Source organism: Borostomias antarcticus (genome assembly GCF_949987555.1).
Source record: "Borostomias antarcticus genome assembly, chromosome: 25".
Classification (NCBI taxonomy): Eukaryota; Metazoa; Chordata; class Actinopteri; order Stomiiformes; family Stomiidae; genus Borostomias; species Borostomias antarcticus.
In genome coordinates, this window is record NC_140258.1 from 11,266,533 (window position 1) to 11,279,032 (window position 12,500).

A 12,500-nucleotide genomic window follows, 5' to 3' on the forward strand; every position below is an offset into this window, starting at 1 on the left:
AAGCTTCATCACGCCCTCCATGGTGAACCCAGACAGATGAGCTGTAGACTGCACTCATGAGTCAGTCTCTCAACTAGAGGCTGAAGACATCTGCCTGGTTTTGTCGCTAAAGGTGGGAGGAAACAATTTGAGATACTAAAAAAAAAAACGGCATTGCAGAATGAATCCAAAGTCTTTAGGGCAGTTATTCGTAATGAGGCGGTGAATTATTTCCGGGAAATAATAATAATGTGTGTATATGTTTGTGTGTGAGTGTGTGTATGTGTGTGCATGTGGGTGTGTGTGTGTGTGTGTGAGAGAGAGAGAGAGAGAGAGAGAGAGAGAGACAGAGCCTGCCTATAGGTACATGCACATTGACTGAAGCTACCCCCAGTATTGCTAGGCTACACACTGAGCTCTCCTCTCCTCCTCTCTGCTCCTCCCCCACCGGAATCCAGTGTCTCCTCCATACAGTATCTCACTGATACTCTCTCTCTCCTCCATATCTCTGGTACCCTCTCTCTCTCTCTCTCTCTCTCTCTCTCTCTCTTCCATATCTCTGGTACCCTCTCTCTCTCTCTCTCTCTCCTCTCTCTCTCTTCCATATCTCTGGTACCCTCTCTCTCTCTCTCTCTCTCTCTCTCCTCTTCCATATCTCTGGTACCTCTCTCTCTCTCTCTCTCCCTCTCTCTCTCTCTCCCTCTCTCTCTCTCTCTCTCTCTCTCTCTCTCTTCCATATCTCTGGTACCCTCTCTCTCTCTCTCTCTCTCTCTCTCTCTCTCTCTCTCTCTCTCTTCCATATCTCTGGTACCCTCTCTCTCTCTCTCTCTCTCTCTTCCATATCTCTGGTACCCTCTCTCTCTCTCTCTCTCTCTCTCTCTCTTCCATATCTCTGGTACCCCCCCCCTCTCTCTCTTTCTCTCACTCTCTCTCCCTCTCTCTCTCTCTCTCTCTCTCTCTCTCTCTTTGTGGTATGTACCCCAGACAGGCTAGGATAGGAGTGTGAACTGAACAGCAGCAGAGCAGCTATACAAACTAGGCTCACATCCCAGCTTGTACTGTGTTCATGTCTAAGCAGGTAAAACATGTCCGCAAATGTTTTCTCAAACAACATTCAGACACTTCAGGAGCTTCTGTTACTTCTATCGCCTCCCTGCCTGTGTCTTCTGTCTGCCAGAAGACTGTCTGTCTTCATTTGACTTTGATAGGATCGCTGTCTGGCTGTGCTCAGCTCTCTGGCTCCTGCTGGCTCATCTGGGGTGGAGCTCTACTGCCACCTGGTGGCTCAGTCTGGAGGGACATGGAGGGGGTTGGCTGGAGATGAGCTGCAGTATCTCTGACTCTGGGATCCCTTCTCAGAGTCTGGTGTCTCCTCCATACAGTATTTCTCTGGTTCTCTCTCTCTCCTCCATATCTCGAGTACTCCCTCTCTCTCTCTCTCTCCTCCATATCTCTTGTGGTCTCTCCCCTCCAGGTCTCTCTGATATCTGCTCTTCATGTGGTATGTTCCCCAGACAGGCTAGGCTAGGAGTGTGAACTGAACAGCAGCAGAGCAGATATACAGACTAGGCTCACATCCCAGCGTGTACTGTGTTCATGTCTAAGCAGGTAAAACATGTCATGTTTTCTCAAACAACATTCGGAAGCTTTGGTTCAGATCCCTCTCTGTATTTCCTCTCTCTGCTTGAAGACTCTTGATCTGACTGATCAAGCCGCCTTGACTGTCTCTCAGCCGATTGGCTGCAGTCTGGGGTGGAACTCTACTCCTACCTAGTGGCTCAGTCTAGAGCATGGGTTCCCAAACTCCATCAATGTGGGGGCCTCCCCTCTGAAAACAGTGACACACCCGCGCCCCCCCAACACCCCAAATGTGTCCATTTTGCAAGGCAGCGTTAGCTAGCCCATAACGTTACACAGCTAAGTTAGCTCGGTGGCACCTGATGCTAGTTAAAATTATGATGTTTTCGCACAATAGGCTCTCTCTGCACTATCCAAAAATTTAGTATACATCTCTCCCATTATTTATTTCGATTTTCTGACCTTTAAAATCACGTTCCATTCATAAAAACCATAGAAAATTCCACAAAAAAAACAAAAAAATCTTCTTTTTTTTTCTTCTAACCACTTCTAACTTCTAGCGCCTCCCCTGAATTTCTTTGGGGCCCCCCAGGGGAGGCCCCGCCTCACAGTTTGGGAATGCCTGGTCTAGAGAAACACACTACATCCTCACAATGGCTTTTGTGCATTCCCTGATATATACTGGTGCATATTTACCCTGACCCATCTCCCTGCCTCTGTTATCCAGTCCATGGTGATATCAGTCAGAAGATCAGTCTGGTACGTCTCACTATGGGACCCAGTCAGAGGTGCCTGTTACCTCAACATTCTGTTGCCATAGGGGCAACCATGGACTCTAGGGTGAGATCTGAGGTATCCACAAGTTAATACATCCATGTTGGTCCCTCTTCCTCCCTCCTGGGTTGATAATGAGATGAAGGTGTTCAGTACCAGATCAGCTAGCTGGCAGATGTGTCCAGTACCACACTAGGGGCTAGCTAGTAGAGGAGGTGTTCAGTACCACACTAGGGGGGCTAGCTAGTAGAGGAGGTGTTCAGTACCACACTAGGGGCTAGCTAGTAGAGGTCTTCAGTACCACACTAGGGGCTAGCTAGTAGAGAAGGTGTTCAGTACCACACTAGGGGGGCTAGCTAGTAGAGGAGGTGTTCAGTACCACACTGAGAGATAGCTAGTAGAGAAGGTGTTCAGTACCACACTGAGAGATAGCTAGTAGAGAAGGTGTTCAGTACCACAGTAGGGGGGCTAGCTAGTAGAGAAGGTGTTCAGTACCACACTAGGGGGGCTAGCTGGTAGAGAAGGTGTTCAGTACCACAGTAGGGGGGCTAGCTGGTAGAGAAGGTGTTCAGTGCAGTGCCAGAGCATCTAAGCTGACAGAGAAGGTGTTCAGTACCACACTAGGGGGGCTAGCTAGTAGAGAAGGTGTTCAGTACCACACTGAGAGATAGCTAGTAGAGAAGGTGTTCAGTACCACAGTAGGGGGGCTAGCTGGTAGAGAAGGTGTTCAGTGCAGTGCCAGAGCATCTAAGCTGACAGAGAAGGTGTTCTGGACCAGACTAGGGGGTTGTGTTTATCCCCGCCTGGTGCGGAGTCAGACTGAGGTGGTTTAACAAACTGTTAACTATGTTCTCCTTTCTGTCCCCTCTTTTTAAACTGTTATAACTCATATACCTCACATCTCTCTCTCTATCTATCTATCTATCTATCTATCTATCTATCTATCTATCTATCTATCTATCTATCTATCTATCTATCTATCTATCTATCTATCACCTCCCCTACCTCTCCTATGTTACTGTCTATCTGCTCTCTCTCTCTCTCGTTCACTGTTGTGGTATGCATGTGTACTGTAAGTGTGTGTGTGTGTGTGTGTGTGAGAGAGAGAGAGAGAGAGAGAGAGAGAGAGAGAGCGTGTGAGAGTGTGTGTGTTAACCACTGTTTGGACTGTCCTGCAGGCAAGGGTCCAGAGACAATCTTTGCGGGTCAGAACCTGAATGATAACGAGTGGCACACGGTGCGCGTGTTCAGGCGAGGGAAGGTTCTGAAGCTGACGGTGGATGACATGCCAGCTGTGGAAGGTACTGACCCCTCCCTCCCAGACCGATGGTGAAATACTATTGAAAATAACGTCAGTTATTTTTTGAAATTGTTTGACCCACCCTCAAAAGCGCTCGCAAATGTATACTCCTCTTGTATCACGTGTTCCAAGGTGAACAACCAACCACAAACTCTTGGCGTATGAAATGCACGGTGTAAAAGCTTGTTATTTAAATGCAGATTGGCGAGAATGGGCTGTATAAACTGTGCTAGGTTGTATCTGACCAGTGGTGGTTTGGAGCAGACAATCCTTCAGGAGACACAAATGACCCCCGACCCCCTGTCCTCTACCCACTCCCATCACTTTCCCTCTGGCCTCCTCTGTCCCTCCCGTTATCTACTCTCCGTTCCTCTCTCCCCTTTTGTCCATACTTCGCCCCTTGTCCCCTGCCGCCCCGCTTGTCCCCCCCACCCCTCTCCTCTCTCCTTCTCCTCCTCTGCCCCGCCCACCTCCTCTCCTTCTCCTCTGCCGACCCCAGGTCAGATGGCGGGCGACCACACCCAGCTGGAGTTCCACAACATTGAGACGGGCATAGTGACGGAGAGGCGTTTCTTACTAACACTGGTGCCCTCCAACTTCATTGGCCACCTGCAGAGCCTGTCCTTCAATGGCATGGCGTACATCGACCTCTGCAAGAACGGAGACATCGAGTACTGCGAGCTCAACGCCATGATTGGCTTCAAGAGCATCATCGCCGACCCGGTGACCTTCAAGTCCCGGTCCAGCTACGTGTCTCTGTCCACGCTGCAGGCCTACTACTCCATGCACCTGTTCTTCCAGTTCAAAACCACCTCCTCCGACGGACTCATCCTTTTCAACAGCGGAGATGGAAATGACTTCATCGTGGTGGAGCTGGTCAAGGGGTAGGTTTAGTTCCTGGAGTCATTTCAACAGTTTGAGGGGGTACGTGTAGTCATTTTGTAATAGTATGAAAGGGTAGGTGTAGTGGGGGCAATGCCAGTAGTATGAATGGGTACTGTACGTGTGTAGTCCAGCATTTACACCCAAAGGTGCATCTTTGTCACCAGTGTCACACCAACATCAGTATGAGGGGTCAGGTGTAGTCCGTAGTCGGTACACGTAGTCCGTGGTAATGTCATGAGTACGAGGGATAAGAGTAGCCCTGGGGTAATTTAATCCTGGGGTAATTCCAGTAGTATGAAGGGGTAGGTGTAGTCCTGGGGTAATGCCAGTATTATGAAGGGGTAGGTGTAGTCCTGGGGTAATGCCAGTAGTATGAAGGGGTAGGTGTAGTCCTGGGGTAATTCCAGTAGTATGAAGGGGTAGGTGTAGTCCTGAGGTGATTCCAGTAGTATGAAGGGGTAGGTGTAGTCCTGGGGTAATGCCAGTAGTATGAAGGGATAGGTGTAGTCCTGGGGTAATTCCAGTAGTATGAAGGGGTAGGTGAAGTCCTGGGGTAATTCCAGTAGTATGAAGGGGTAAGTGTAGTCCTGGGGTAATGCCAGTAGTATGAAGGGGTAGGTGTAGTCCTGGTTGCTTGTAGGTGAGATGTGAGATATGGGATGTGAGAAACTAATACTGTGTTACTACTATGCTGTCCGGCCAGGTACTTGCACTATGTGTCCGACCTGGGAAACGGCGCCCACCTCATCAAGGGAAACTCCAACAAGCCTCTGAACGACAACCACTGGCACAACGTCATGATCTCCCGCGACACGAACAACCTCCACACCGTCAAGATCGACACCAAGATCACCACACAGACCACCATGGGCGCCAAGAACCTGGACCTGAAGGGTGAGCATTGTGGGGGGGTCTTGGAGGAGGGGCTAGCAGTCTTCAATGCTCTTGTCTCTATGATGGCTAGTCCTTCGCGCTGCGGACCAGGGTTCGATTCCCGGCTCGGGTCCTGTGCCGCATGTCCTCCCCTCTCTCTCTCCCACGTTTCCTGTCTCTCTCAAACTGTCCTGTCCCATTAAAGCTGAAAAGCCCTGAAAAAATATCTTTAAAAAAATAAAAATAAAATAAATCACACACCCTCCATCAGACCTAGCAGATTTAACTTCTAAGCACTTTCTTCGACACGATGACAGTTAGCATACGCACACCCAGTATCACGCTGTTCCTCGGCAGTACTGCTGACGCTCCTCCAGGGGGCAGTGTTGTCACATGTCACACAGCCACCATCTCATCTCAGGACCCGGGCGCAGGGCAGCATGCACCTCTACAGACACACTAGATGTGCAGGAGCTGAGTCTGAGTCACTAAACTGATCCTTCTGATCCTCTGTATAACCTCTCCTCCTCCTCCCCTCTCCTCAGGTGAGCTGTATGTCGGAGGGGTTGCCAAGGAGATGTACAAGGAGCTTCCTAAGCTGGTCCACGCCAAGGAGGGCTTCCAGGGCTGCCTGGCGTCTGTGGACTTGAACGGCCGTCTGCCCGACCTGCTGTCTGACGCACTGGCCTGCGTGGGGCAGATAGAGAGGGGCTGTGAAGGTGAGGTTACTCTTCTAGGGCACTAGGGGGCAGCGTGAGCCTCCTCTATCTATCTGCTGCTAGAACTACCACTTTCTATGTCAGCGTATCTCTCCTTCCTCTTCTTCTCTCGTTCATTCACAGTAGGGGAATGACCGCCATTGAGTGTGAACACGGGACACACCACAGCTCGACCTCAAGTGTCCATGTCTGGGATTCTAGTCTCATTTATAATCCTGGCCTCTCTCTGGGGAGGCTCTGAGGGGACAGAGACAGTCGCTGAGAAGATATGGAGCTCTGTCACAATAACACTCTCTAAAGGCGCTTTCTCACCGGCGGTGACCCTGGGGTCAACAGGCGTGTCATTTCTCACTCGCAATTTCAACCCAGGTTGAAACGTTCGGCCCGGGTTCAGTCAACCCTGCTGGATGCCAGGGTGGATATATTCTAGTAGTCCAGAACCAGCTTGACGGCACAACCAGAAACAATAAGGTTTTCCGTCAAGATGGCTGCTGCTGTGCGCAACTCCGACCTACAAGCGGACAGCTGTACAATGTCAGGAGAAAGTGAAGTTAAATACTGTGATATTGATCTACGCTAGCTAATTAGCTAACACTAGCTACTAGTATCTACTGTATAAGTGCTTTGTCAAAACCTTGGCTATTTGTCTATGAGGGAATCGCAGTTACACTCGGACGTCCCATTCTTACAGTAGCCATATACAGTAGGTGTTTTTTTGTTGTTGTTGTTTTTTCACACCGTAAAAATATGACTTACTGTAGGTTTAAATAGTAAGGTGCTGTAATGTTTAATGCTCAACCATGATTGAAAATATGCCTTGGGAAATGATCGGTCCAACCCCTGAGTGAGTCAACCCTGTACATGTCCAATGTTGTATTGCACACTACAATTGTGAAAGTACGCAGGGTTGATCATGGGGGTGAGTCATTACATTACCTTACAGTCATTTTAGAAGACATTTTTATCCAAAGTTACTTACGATAATTCCATTAGGGACATACTACTACTTGCCAGAACTCACAAGTGCATCTCCCTTCTAAACAAGTAGACTATGAACATAATCTAGTGCTAAAGACAAAATGCAAGAGTAGAAAAATATAAATATAATAGGTGCTTAAGAGGGAGGATCCTGGTAGTACTTCTTGAAGAGGTGAGTTTTCAGTTTGCAGCGAAAGATGGGCAGCGACTCTGCTGTCCTGACGACAGGGAGGAGTTCGCTCTGGGTTGACTCCGAATCGCCAGTGAGAAAGCGCCTTCTGATGCTGATACCTCTAGTCACACAGCTGCATGCGCACACACACCCACACCCACACACACACACACACACACACACACACACACACACACACCCACACACACACACACACACACACCCACACACACACACACCCACACACACACACACACACACACACACACACACACACACACACACACACACACACACACACACACACACACACACACACACACACACACACAATGTAAGCAGCCATATCTTCAGCCCTGAACACATTGTTAAACATCCCTGCGTATAAGTGCTTTGTTGGAATGTGTCACCCACTCTCTCCCTTTCCACATCGCCACTCTTTCATTTGGCCGTAATCTGATTATTCTGGTGTATTTGTGTTGCAAGGGCTGTTTCCCATCTGATCCCTGTAGTATTGAGCCGCATGCTTCCTAGAGCGATCTGTTTGCCAGAAGCAAGCATTATCCTGCCGAATAATGGATGAGTTTATGTCGCATGCATGAATATGATTTGGTCAGCCCGGCGCTGTGTTTGCACCACATCCAGTCAATAGTGGATTTTATTTGTCAGCGTTATTTACTTCATTTCACATTTCCCAATGTCACCCACGCTCTCTGCCTGTTTTATTAAGAACAATTATGAAACTGATCGATACCCACACATTTTTATGTTAGCTCTGTCCACTCTTGTTCACTTTGGTCCACTTACAGTAAGTCCACTTTAGTCCAGTCTGGTCCACTTTAGTCCACTCTGGTCCGGTCTGGTCTAGTCTTGTTGAGTCTGGTCCACTCTGTTCTAGTCTGGCCCAGTCTAGTCCACTCTGGTTCAGTCTAGTCCAGTCTAGTACAGTCCAGTCTAGTCCACAACTCACTGCACGGAATCACATGACTTGAGTTTCCAAACCGTTCCTGTAGAGTTAGAGTGAGTGAATGAGTGACAGCAGGATGAGGGAGGAGAGGACTGCTGATCAATGCGTTTGGGTCTCCTGTCCAAAGTCTATCAAAGAAGAATCGACTACTGCAATGTACACCCCTCATCTCCATCCCATTCTGCCCCCCCCCCCCCCGCCTCTCTCTTTCTCTCTCTCTCTCTCCCTCTCTTCCTCTACTCTGTCTTACGGCATACCTGTATCTGTTTCATCCTTCACTCACTCTCTCTCTCTCTCTCTCTCTCTGTCTTTCTCCATCTCTCCTTCCTAGATCTGTCTCTCTCTGTCCGTCTGTCCATGCGGATGTCTCAGTGTTTGACTAACAGACGCTTTATTTTGCCTTTTCCTTTCCTTATTGTTTCGCTGACAAAAGTTGCATTGATGAAAGCTGACTTGCAAGGTAGATAGCTTTGTCTGTTTGATAGAGTCTGATACCCCCTTCCTCCTCATCCCCCAACCCTCGTCCTCAACACCCCCCTTCCTCCTCCTTACCATCCTTATCCTCCTCCTCCTCTCCTCCTCCACCTTCTCCTCCTCCTCCTCATCCTCCTCCTCATCCTCCTCCTTCTTCTCCTCCTCCACCTTCTCCTCCTCCTCCTCCACCTCCTCCTCCTCCTCCACCTTATCCTCCTCTCCTCCTCCACCTTCTCCTCCTCCTCCTCCACCTTCTTCCCCTCCTCCTCCACCTTCTTCTCCTCCTCCTCGTCCTCCTCCATCTTCTCCTCCTCCACCTTCTTCTCCTCCTCCTCCTCCTCCACCTTCTTCTTCTCCTCCTCCTCCACCTTCTCCTCTTCCTCCACCTCTACCTTCTCCTTCACCACCCCCCTCCTCCTCCTCTCCCTCCTCCTTCTCCTCTCCCTCCTCCTTCACATTCTCCACCTCCTCCTTCTTCATTCTCTTCACCATCCTCCACCTCCACCTCCTGGGGAGGAGATACCTCAGCGTGTGCGTCTCTCATCCCGCATGGGCCTCAGCCTCCCGACAGCAGATCCACTTCCTCATCAGCTGGTATCTCCGTCTGGGGGCTCTGGCCACGTTTCGCTGATGATGTCATACTCACCTCACCTCACGCCTCTGTCATGTCACGGCGCTCATGATGGATTTACTTGATGTCATGTTTATGGCCACACACAGTAGTACACATTTTGCCATCATATCCGCATGGCCTCTATTTCTAATAATCACTTACTGCATGGATGGATGACATCAGTTCATGTTTGTATGTTTTGTTAAAGTAGATGATTCAGCTGAGCTCTATTCAACTCAATGTGAGTAGAGTAGAGGTCAACTATTAAAACTTTTAAACATTAATAGATACAGTAAAGCATTGTTATAAACAGGATTGAACTAATATTAATGTCATGCCCAATAATAGTAATACTAACAATATTCATAAACATGCTAATGCATAATTTAACTCATAGAAATGACTTCCTTTAAAAGTGCTTGTAAATATGTCATAACACCTGATTGATGCTACATAAACCAGACTAACATCCATACTAACCCTGTCATTCCACTGGCGTCCACCCATCAACAACGTTCTAACCCAGACTCAGACAGACAGACAGACAGACAGACAGACAGACAGACAGACAGACAGACAGACAGACAAAGGGGACAGATGTACAGAAGAACAAACGGATGGACAGGCAGACAGAGAGGCAGACAGACAGACAGACTAGCACATCCACAGCACCATACCAGTACATACTCTGTTGCTGGACTCTTCAAATGTGTGCTGCTGTCCTGGGCTCTTGTCCTATCTCGTTACCACACCCTTAAAGCAGGAAGTGATTGACTGTGCAAGTGGGTCATGACTGGCCTCTGATTGGTGCAGAGTTCCCTCTGTCCCACCTCTGTTCCTGCATGTCTTCCTTTGATTGGATGGATGGTAATTTGAGGGTGCTGTGTTCTAGATTGAAGGCAGGGAGAGTGCTGGTCTCTCTCCACACTGAGCAGATACTCTAACACTACTGTACTAAAGAGACAAGTCAAATACAGCAGATATACTGATTATGACTCAAACATAATTGTTTAATTAAACCTGTTAAAAATAGAAGTGTGTTTAATGTTTATGTTCTGCATGGATGTCAAAGTTTGTTCATGTGTTTGTGTTTCAAGTGTTTACTTGAGTGCACCTGCTGTATGGGAATGAGAGAGTGGGATTGTGGGAGATTGAGAAGTTAAAGTAGCGAATAAAAAAGTGACGAGAGTGAGAGAGGGTAATGTAACATTGAGAGTTTAACATGTTTTTGAAAGATTTTTCAAGGTGCCCACCCACATCCATTGTATGACCAAAACGGTGTTAGAGCAATTATCAAACTTTCTTAAAAGTGCTAGTTTTGTCAACGTTTTGATCTGAACCATTGTATGATCATAAGTAACCTTAAAACAGGGATAAACATGATTTTTCCCTTTACTACTCCTTTAAACAAGAACAAGAGTATGCACTAGCGAGCTTCTCGGTGGAAAATACATTTTTGCCGTTCTACCGACTGGATTTGGCAAAAGTTTGCTGAACGCTGATTGGCTGAAGGTGTTTGTCTGTCAAAGCAAGTACCCCCGCCCACGTAATCGCTCTCAATGGGGCGAAGGCCAGACCGATATTGCGTAGCGAAGCAGTGAGCTCGCTAGATCAGGATAGTCATACCAGGCTAACGGCAAGAACCTCTGGGAACAAGCTATGATATTTGTATAAAAAATATGTAAAATCCAGTCGGATTTTCAACCAGATGCTTTGGCCCACGCAGATAGCTGTCTCTGTGGGCTGATTTGGCCTCTGACTGAATATCATAGCTCGCTCCCAGAAGGTCTTGCCATAGAGAGAGCTTCTACAGTAGGTGTGTGTGTGTGTGTGTGTGTGTGTGTGTGTGTGTGTGTGTGTGTGTGTGTGTGTGTGTGTGTGTGTGTGTGTGTGTGTGTGTGTGTGTGTGTGTGTGTGGCTTGGAATCTCCGTTGTGCATCTGTGCTACTGTCTCTGCCTCCCGTTTGTGTCTCAGCGTCTGGGTGTCTTAGTTTCAGCAGACGGGCCGATCGTCTGGTCTATAGCCATGTTTCCATCCACTTGTCAATCGAATTGTGTGAGGATCACTAAAAATATGAATGCGAATAAAGCCGGTGAACGTGCGTTTCCATCTAGAGCTTTAAATCAGATAAAGCATTTATCACAAAAGACTTTAATCGAACAAGAGAAAATCTGATGAGATCGACAGTACAAACTTTTTGTCGATTTTCATGATTTTTAATCGAATTTTACTGTTTCCATAAGGCATTTTTAATTCGATATAACTTAGTTTGCATAAAACGCGTGGATGGAAACATGGCTATTGAGGGGATAGAGGTCAGGGTTCCTCTTCCTCCAGCAGCTTCCTGTAGTGAGTCTGGTGGACGAGCTGAGGACATCATTATAATATTATATCATAGAGACACTGCGGTTGCAGGTAGATTAAATTAGCGTTCCCAGAGAATGATCCTGATCCTAACCACACCCCCCCGCCCCCCCCAGGTCCTAGCACCACCTGCCAGGAGGACTCTTGCGCCAACCAGGGGGTGTGTCTGCAGCAGTGGGAGGGCTTCAGCTGTGACTGCAGCATGACGTCATACGGAGGGCCGCTCTGCAATGACGGTAAGACAGATTCTACTGTACTTCTACTGTATCTACATACACATGCACACACACACACACACACACACACACACACACACACACACAGTTTCCGTGTTGTATTCCTGTGACATGCAACATTCAGCTACAGTACATGCTGCACATCTATACTCATACACACAAACATTCTATAAATTTCCACCAGCACACACACACACACACACACACACACACGCACACACACACACAGTTTGTGTTGTATTCCTGTGAGGCTTTTGTGCCAGAAGAAGCAAGGTTATAAATGGACTCCCCAGAGAGTCGCGTTCTTTTGGGTATTGATTACACAACCCAAGCAGTTTCCTTCAAAAGTGGTCGGTGTCTACGTCAGACAGTTGTCCTTTTGAGCGGCTCTGTCCTTGTTCCTAAACACACACACACACACACACACACACACACACACACACACACACACACACACACACACACACACACACACACACGCACTGCTGAAAGGATCCTGCTGGTCCAGACAGTGTCACTCAGACAATAACACTTGAATCTTCAGCATTTATATAAGATTACAACAAAAGTAGAATTTTGTAATTTTT

The 12,500-nt window shown here is 47.9% G+C and overlaps 1 protein-coding gene across 1 annotated transcript in view; it reads left to right on the plus strand.

The window, feature by feature from the left end:
* The window catches only part of LOC311326054 (neurexin-1a-like), a gene marked incomplete at both ends in the record, with an annotated part of 227,473 nt that overhangs the window by 93,082 nt on the left and 121,891 nt on the right, over positions 1-12,500 (plus strand). The window contains 6 exons of the mRNA XM_084458892.1: positions 2,285-2,345; positions 3,510-3,632; positions 4,131-4,515; positions 5,220-5,410; positions 5,935-6,108; positions 11,794-11,913. Coding sequence (XP_084315018.1) covers positions 2,285-2,345; positions 3,510-3,632; positions 4,131-4,515; positions 5,220-5,410; positions 5,935-6,108; positions 11,794-11,913 — 1,054 coding nt within the window. The remainder of the gene's footprint in view (positions 1-2,284; positions 2,346-3,509; positions 3,633-4,130; positions 4,516-5,219; positions 5,411-5,934; positions 6,109-11,793; positions 11,914-12,500) is intronic.